The sequence below is a fragment of the Aspergillus ochraceoroseus genome (genome assembly GCF_002846915.1).
Source record: "Aspergillus ochraceoroseus IBT 24754 chromosome Unknown P175scaffold_1, whole genome shotgun sequence".
Lineage (NCBI taxonomy): Eukaryota > Fungi > Ascomycota > Eurotiomycetes > Eurotiales > Aspergillaceae > Aspergillus > Aspergillus ochraceoroseus.
The window spans coordinates 421,626-431,007 of NW_024468476.1; the positions used below are offsets into that span (position 1 = coordinate 421,626).

General features: G+C 16.3%; 1 protein-coding gene across 1 annotated transcript; it reads right to left on the bottom strand.

Moving 5' to 3' along the window:
- Positions 1–204: 204 nt before the first annotated feature.
- P175DRAFT_04727 (uncharacterized protein) lies at positions 205–541 on the bottom strand. The gene has a single exon (XM_040895137.1). The coding sequence runs from the start codon at positions 460–462 to the stop codon at positions 271–273; it is 192 nt and encodes a 63-aa protein (XP_040755154.1). The 5' UTR covers positions 463–541; the 3' UTR covers positions 205–270.
- Positions 542–9,382: the final 8,841 nt, after the last annotated feature.

A 9,382-nucleotide genomic window follows, 5' to 3' on the forward strand; every position in this document is an offset into this window, starting at 1 on the left:
AGAAAATAATATTATAAATAAGCTTATTAAGCTATTACTAACTATAAAATTTAATAAATTTATTAATAAGCTAGAATTTAGTATATTAAAGATAGACTCTAAATAGCTTTATATATATATTACTAAGGGGGGTATATGAAAGTACTAGATTTAGTAAATATTAATATTACTACTATTAAGTAAATAGCAACACGTGTGTCACATGACTCTGTATTTAGGCCACCATTTCTTTCTAGATCTTCATACTTCTTCCAAGCATCTCTCTCTCTCCTAGTTAGACCTAACGCAATTCATTTTGGTCAACATTCTACTGTCATGATTTGACAACCTCTCATGAGAAACTTGTGAACCGCAATATGGGGATATTGCGGTATGAGGGGATATGAGGCAGAATATGAGCGTCAGATGATATGGTGCTATAGTATAGAATGTTGGAGTGCTGGATTCAGTGACAGTCACCATTACTACCAAGTAAAGGCTTAGCGACACGTGACTTAGTATATTTACGCCACTATTTCTTTCTAGACCTATTAGTTTTGAGACTTTAATTCAAATATAATTTAGTTATCAGTTTTAATTTTATTTATTAGGTTATAACCGCCCCTTCCAACCTAGTCTCCAGGGTCATGCCTTGCGCGCCCCTGATAGCTTAATACTCATGATAGCTTAATATTTAGTTTTATATAGCTTTAATTTTAAAATAATCTAGTATATCTAAATTAAAATATATTCTAATATAAAATAAATATAAATAAATTTTTATATCTTTTATATTTTTCTAGATTTTTAATACCCTTTTAAAATAATTCCTTAATTTAAAATATAAGTAATAAATTCTTATATAATATTTAATTATTATTTTTATAATTTTAATAATTTCTTCTCTATATTATAATTCTTTTTTAACTACTTTATTTTAATTAAATTTTAACTAAATATAGTATTTCCTTACTATAAATAGGATCTTAAAGTCTTTATATACTTATAATAGGCCTATTCTACCTAGATATTATAGTGGGGCACCGCGGTGCCCACAGATATAGCCTAGCTGAGCGCTGCTCTGCTTAAGGATTTAAATATTATTATTATTTTCTTCTTTTAACTTCTCCTTTCTACTAATATCTAGGTTAGATTAATATTATTCTTTCCAAGCTTGGTCTAATAATTAACTACCTTTTTAGAATAATATTCTACCTATATCTCTATACTTTATTATAGCTTGCTTAAGATAATTAAATTATTATTCCCTTTATATATTAGAGGTAAATATAGGGGGTAATTAAAAGAAAAGTATTATATTAGAGTAGCAGGCTAATATTACTAGAATAGATTAGGAAATAGTTAAAGACTATAGATAAGAATAGAATTTTAGATAGGGTAGAAGTTTAGTAAGTAAAGTAAGTATAGGAGTATATATCTCTAATATAGCTAGATAAAGAAGTATATATTTAGAGTAGACTCTAAATTAAATAAATTATTAAATTTATTTAATAATAATATTATAAAGACATTACTAATATAGAATAAAATTTCCAATAAAAATATAATAATTAAAGAAATAATATAAATAAAAATAATTTTAATAATCATATAAAATATATATATTATTTTTTAAAAAATAAAAAATTATATTACTTATTAATTATATATTATATTTATAAATATATTATAAGTAATAAAAGAAATAAAAATAGTAAAAATAAAATAAAAATTTATTATTTTTAAGAAATTTAAAAATCTTAATAAAGAGATTTAGATAATATTTATATTAATAATATTTAGAATTATTAATACTCTAAAGTTTAAAAATAATAATATAATATAAATCTTTAAAATATTTAAATAAGTTTATATTAACTATAGAGTTGTGAATAATAAAAAAAAGATTTAATAATTTTTAAAGTACTATAGCTAGGAGGTATTTATAATAAAAATAAAAAATAAATATTAAAAAAAGGATTCTAATTAGCTAGAGTAAATAAAATAATATTTAAAGTAATTTAAAAATTTATTATATAATATTTATAAGAATAGAAAAAAATAAGAAACTAGAAAATTATTTAATATTTATAATTATTATAAGATTTACTAGATTAATTTTTTTAAGTATTAGAAAAAGAATTAATTAAAATTAAATAATTTTTAGAAATTTTAATATTTACTATAAAATTAACTATCTTAAAAATATTAGATATAAAAATTATATTTAGAAATAAAGAATAAGAAAATAAAATATTTAAATAAATTAAAAATTATATTTAAATTAATAATAACTACTTTTAAGGTATATATATATATAGTAAAGTAATAGTTTAAGAAAAAGACTATAATTAAAGACTTAAGTAAAGAGATTTAAGAATTTATAAAATTATTTTAAATATTATATATTTTTTTAAAATATTAGTTAATTAAATAAATAAATATATAAAGGAGGTACTAGTAATATCTTAATTAAGAAATAATATAATATCTAAATATAATAATTATTATTATTATAAAAAACTAGACTATTAAGTCCTATATTATCTTATATAAGTATAAGATATTAATAATAAATTATATTATTTTAATTCTACTATTAACTACTTATATATTAGGAAAATAGATGATCATAATTTATTTATTATTTTAAAAGAAGACTTTCTTATAATTAAAGTAATTAAAAAATAGTTTTAAAGATATTTAAAAAAAATATTATATACTTAAGTAAATCTAATATAAATAAAATCTAATTTAATTACTAGTATAAATAAAATAGAGATTATAGCTAGTAAAATTAAAGACTTTAATAAAAAATCTAATATTAAAGTAATTATTTAGATCTATAAAGTAAAATTATTAATAAGAATCTAAAAGCTCTTTAATAATAAATTATTAATAATTAAATTTATAAGATATAATTAGTATTAAATAATAAAAGAAGAGAAAAAAGAGAAAAAGATTAAATAAAAATAGCTTATAATAAAGAATAATAATAATAATAAAATAATAATAAAGATATTTATTATTCAAATAACTTATTTTAAAATTATAATAATAATTAAAAAATTATTTAACTAGTTAAAAAATAATATTCTTATTAATAAAATATTAAATAAAATTCTAAAATAAAAGATTAAAATTATAATAATAAAAGATTTACTAGAAATATTATAATATTTATATAAAAAGTTTTTTAAAAAAAATTATTTTAAACTTTAAATTATAAGAAAAATTAATAAATAATAATAAATATAATATTAATTATTATAATACTAGTAGAAATTAAATAAATTTTTTTTATTATATTAAAGAATTAATTATATATTGTCAGGGTGTAGAGTCGGATTTAGATATTTATTGATTAGGAGCTAACCAGACAGAATAGCAGAATAGTAGGTATCAGGTAATAGACAGGATATAGCTTGAAGAGCTATAATAGGATTAAGAATAATATAACTTAAATATAGGAATAAGAATAAATAGTCAAGGTAGAATCTAACTAGATAGGTACTATAGCTTTATACCATAATAATACCCCCCTTCTTAGGGTTAAGCTCTATTAAGACTAAGGAGGAAGTAGTTAGGGCTTCTTAAGATAATAAAGGTAGTAATTATTTATTAGTTAGTAAATATTTTTTAGATATTTAGCAGGCTCTTTAATTAACTTATTATATTTAATTTATTTAATAATATATTATAGCTTAGATTTACTATAATCTTAATAAACTTATTAAGAATTAAGAACTTTCTTAATTTCTTATTCTTTTAATTCTTTAACTTTAATAAATAATAGTAGATTAAGATATTAATTAAGTAGAGGATTATTAGTAATAGAATAAAATAAAAATATATTAAATATAAAATAAATTTTTATATTTTTAAGTAATTTAAGTTTATAAATATATAGATTAATAATTTTTTTAATATAATATAATTTAAAATTCTTCTAATCTAATTTCTTTTATAAGTAAAATATTTAAATATTATAGATATCTAGCTAGACTTCTTGCCCTATAATATAATAATATATAGATTATTTTTAGTAGTTAACTTATATTTTATAATAAATTTAAGTAAATAAAATCTTAATATAAATAAATTTATAAATTTTATATATAATATTAGTAAATTTCTTAGTATTTTTCTTAATAAAGTAGATAATAAGGTAGCTTAATTTAAATTTTAATATTAGGTAGAATTTATAATTAGTTATAAATAATAATATTCTTATAAATTTAAAGTAAATAAAATTAATAATAAATTTAATTATTAATAATTATTTAAATTAATTATTTTATAAATATAATAATATATATACTTATAAGTATTATTTTAAGATAGTATTAATATATTTAATTTAATTATTAATTTTAAAATAATAAATAATAAATAATAAATTATAAATTTTTAAATAAGATATTAAATATTTTTAAAAAATAATAATAAATTAGACTCTATAATCTAATATAATTATTTTAAGAATATTATAGAACTTCTAGATATATTTAAAATATAGATTAGCTATTTCTTTAGTATTAATTATTCTAGTATAAGGAAGGAAGTACTTTATCTTTATTAAATAATTAATTATAATTAGGATAGTATTATAATTATTACTTAATAATAAATATATAATAAAATCTATATTTATATTTTATTAAATATATTTAGAAATTAATAAAAATCTTAATACTTCTTACTTTATTTTTTAGGAAGAAATAATTTAGTAATAAAGATAATAATTCTAGATTTATTAATTAATATATTTATAAATCCTAGGCTAGAAATATTTATATAATATTAGTTTATATATCTTAATTTTTCTAAAATATTTAATAATAGGATTTTTATAATAAAGTCTTAATATTTTAATTTTTATTTTATTATAGTTAAGTATATAAAGTTAGTCTTAATATCTTAAGTATAAACTAGTATATTTATAGTTAGCTAGTATAATATTAGGGTATTTTAGTAAATTATTCTTTAAGATATTTAGAATAGACTAGAGCTTCTTATCTTAAGAGTAAGCTTTATTAAATAATAGTTATAATATTAATAGTAGGGAGATTAATTTATTAATAGTAAGTTATTTAATAAAGTATATTTAATATTAGCTATTAATATTTAATCTTAAATTAATAATAGTCTTAAGTAATAGGTTTTTAGATTTTAGGATAGTCTAATTCTAGTAAAGAAGTTATTTATTCCTTTTCTTAAATAAGTTCTCTAACCTCCTAATTTAGGCTTAGTACCTAACTTCTTAAAATAATAATATATTTAAAAATTAAATTTTAATAGAAATTTAAACTAGTAAGTTTATTAATAATTTAGTAATTTAATTAATATAAAATACTCTAAATTCTAGTAATTTATAATAATCTTTATAAATAATAAAGTTTTTTTTAATTTAGGATATTATTCTTTAAAATAATAAATAATAATTAATAATTTTTTATTATAAATCTTATAATTATATTCTATTATAAAATATTTTTTTAAAAAAAATATAATAGAGTATAATATATTTTTATTATTATATTATAATAATACTTTAGTAAATATATAATTAAAAATATTAATTTCTAGAATTATATTTTTTAACTAGTTAAAAAATTTTAATATTAGAGTATTTATAAAAGTAGCTTTTAATTATTTAAATATTTTTTAATAAATAAATATTTAGTTAAAATTAATATCTTTCTTAATTAGGTTAACTAATAGTCTAATAATTTTTAAAAAATTATAAATAAATTAGTAATAAAAATTCTTAAAGTTAATAAAGACTTAAATATTAATTAAATAAGTTAGTATTTCTTATTTAATAATTATTTTTACTTTATTAGAATCTATTTAGAAGATATCTCTATCTATAATTAGTTTTAGGAACTTTATCTTATATATAAAGAATTTATATTTATTAAATTTAGTATAAAATTTTATTACTTATAAATATTTTAATACTTATTAGATATAATAAATATACTTAATATAAATTTAGCTATAAATTAGAATATTATCTAGATATATAATATAAAAAATATCTAGATAATTATATAAAACTTTATTAATAAATCTCTAGAATAATATTAAGGCTCTAGTAAATCTAAATAATATTATTAAGGATTTAAATAAGCTTAATTAAATTTAAAAAATAATAAGATATTCTTATCTTTTTTTAATCTATAAATTATTAAAAGTAGAAATAATATTAATTTTTAAGAAATATTTTATTTCTTTTAGGTTATTTAATATCTCTTTTATTAGTAATAATAAGTAATAATCTTTTATAGTAATTATATTTAGAACTTAGTAATTTATATAGAATTATAGGCCTCTTTTAGATTTCTTTATAAATAAAATAGGGAATATAGTAAGAAAAAAATTAGAATAAATAAAATCTTTCTTTAAATTTTTTTTAATTTATTTTTTTAGAATTTTTAATTTATCTTAAAATATACTATATAAGCTCCTAAATAATAGGATTTTTCTAAATAATAATTTAATCTTATAATTATTAGATTAGTAGGGTAGCAGGTATTTAACCTTTTTTAGTAAGAATATATTATAAAACTTAGTAAATTTAAGAGATAGTTACTCTTATAACTTAGATTTAATAATAATAATAGAGTTTAAAGTAGCTTTAATATCTATAATAATAATAGTAAATATCTAGTATCTATAGCAGGTATATATAATATAAGTAGTAATTAAGACTCTAGTAATATTTTAGTTTTTTAGAGATTTAGAGTAAGAATTAAAATATTAAAGAGAAGCTTTTAATAGTATATTATATAATATTAAAATTTTTATAAATTTTAGAGATATATTATAATACTTCTTATAATAAGGGCTTTTAAATAAAATAATATAATTAATAAATCTAATCTAAGAATTATAAGTCTTTAACTAAAATAATTTAAAAATAATAGGAAAGTATATAAGTTAAGTTATAAAAAAAATAATATTTTTTTTAGTATAGTTATAAATTCTTTAGATTAAATAAATAAAATAAATAATATAATTAAATTTTACTAGAATATTATTAACTCTCTTTAATAAGATAGGATTTTTTAATAATAATATTTTTAATTAATTATTTATAATTTAATTATAATCTATAAAATATTTATTCTTAATTCTAGAATTAATTATAATAAAAATTAATAAAATCTTATTAAAGATTTCTAGGTTAATAAGTAGAATTATTAATTTAAATTAGTAACTTTTTTTCTTTATTATTATTCTAGTTATTATAACTTTTAATAAATAGAGAGAGTACTAGAGATATTTCTAATTATAGCTTAGGTTAGAGATACTCTATTTTCTAATTTAGGGGATAGAAGGTATTTAATAAGTAGGATTCTAGTTAATAAGGGGTATAGGTCTAGTTTAGTAATAGATATAGAGATATAGCTAGTTAGTCTTTAGTTAGGATATAAGTAGCTACCTATTAGATAATTAGTATTACTATAGTAGTAATATAAGTATTAAGTTTAATAATTAAGATAGTAGGTAGTAAATAAGTTTATTAAGTCTTTAGTAAGAGTAATAGTAATAATAAGATTAATAAGATTTATAAGAATTTAGATAGTAGGAATTAGCTTTAAGATAGATTAAAAAGGCTAGGAATTCTTTATAGATAGGGATAGAGTAGTACTTATATAATAGTAGTAGTAATTTTCTAAATTTTATAGATAATTAATAAAAGTATAGTAATCTTATAATAGGGCCTTAAAATATATTAATAATTCTTAAAATTTTTAACTAATAATCTATTTTAAAATTATAAATAAAATATTTTTATTTATTTTTTTTTTTTAATATAAGGTATTAAAATTTAATAAAAAAAATATTAAATTTATAATAAGTTTATTAGAAGTAGAATAAATTAATATAAGTATTAATTTCTAGATTTAGATTTCTAAAAATTTTTTTTAAGATTTCTAAAATTTTAGTATAATTACTTAATTTATAGATTTTATTTTAAATATATAGTAAGATTTAAGTATATAAGGTTCCTTTAAGATAACTAGTTATATAAGCTATTTTATTATTTAGGGTTAGGAAATAGTTAAGATTTATAATTATTTTTTTATAAATTTAAGAAGTAAAGTATCTTAAATTACTTTATTAGTTATTAAATTTATTAGGATTAGAAAGTTATTTAAAGATTTAGATAGTAAAAATAAATATAATAAAAATAATAATAATAATAGAAAGAATAATAATATTAATATCTTTTTTAAAAAAAAATAATAATTAAAAAAATATATTATTTTAAATAAATACTTTAAATAATTTTTATTAAGCTTTTTTAACTTATATTTTCTAGTACTTAATTATACTATCTTTTTATTAAATATAATTAAAAAAATTAGTAATAATAAAATATAAAATAGATAATTTATAAAATTCTTTTATAATAGTAATAAAAAACTAGTATATTTTAGTAATATATTATCTTAATTTATTAGGAGTATTATATAGAAGGGTTTCTATATTTTTAGATAATATAAGTAATAAGGTAGATATAATAGTAGTAATTAACTCCTAGTAAAGAGGAGTTATATAATATTAGGGTATAAAATTAGATTTAAATATTTATTAACTAGAAGCTAACTAGATAGAATAGTAGAATAATAAATATTAGATAATAGATAGGATATAGCTTGAAGAGCTATAATAAGATTAGGAATAACATGGCTTAAATATAGGAATAAGGGTGGACAGTCAAGGCAGAATCTAACTAGATAGGTACTACGGCTTCGCGCCGTGACATATATTATTTAAATAATTTACTTACTTATATTAATTAACTAGCTAGTAATAAAGGCCTTAATAAATATAGGATTAGAGCTTAATATAATAAGTAAGTAATTAGCTAGTAAGTTAAAAATAATTTATTATATTAAGTTATATATTAAGATTATAATTACTAATAAACCATATATATATATATATTAGTTATATAAAAGATATTTTTATTAATATAAAGAATATTACTTTCTTAATATATATATTTATATTAGATACTATAAAGAAGAATCTTATTCTAGGAAAAATCTTTTAATAGAAAGTAAAGTGTCACGGCGTAGCCGTGTACCTATCTGGTTAGATTCTGCCCTGACTATCCGCCTCTACTCCTGTACAGTCGGTGATCACCTGACGCCCGGTCCCACCTGACGCCCGATTTCCCCTCACCAACTGTTTTTTTGATAATTTTCAACAACTTATATCTTAACCAATATAGATTCAATTGAAGCCGCGATAGAAGTAATTAACTTATTGAAGATTGGTAATTTAATTAATTATACTAAGATTGCAAAAGAGTTTGGTATTAATCAGACAATACTATCAAGACACCACCGCGAGGTACAGCACCCTAAAGACCACTAATATA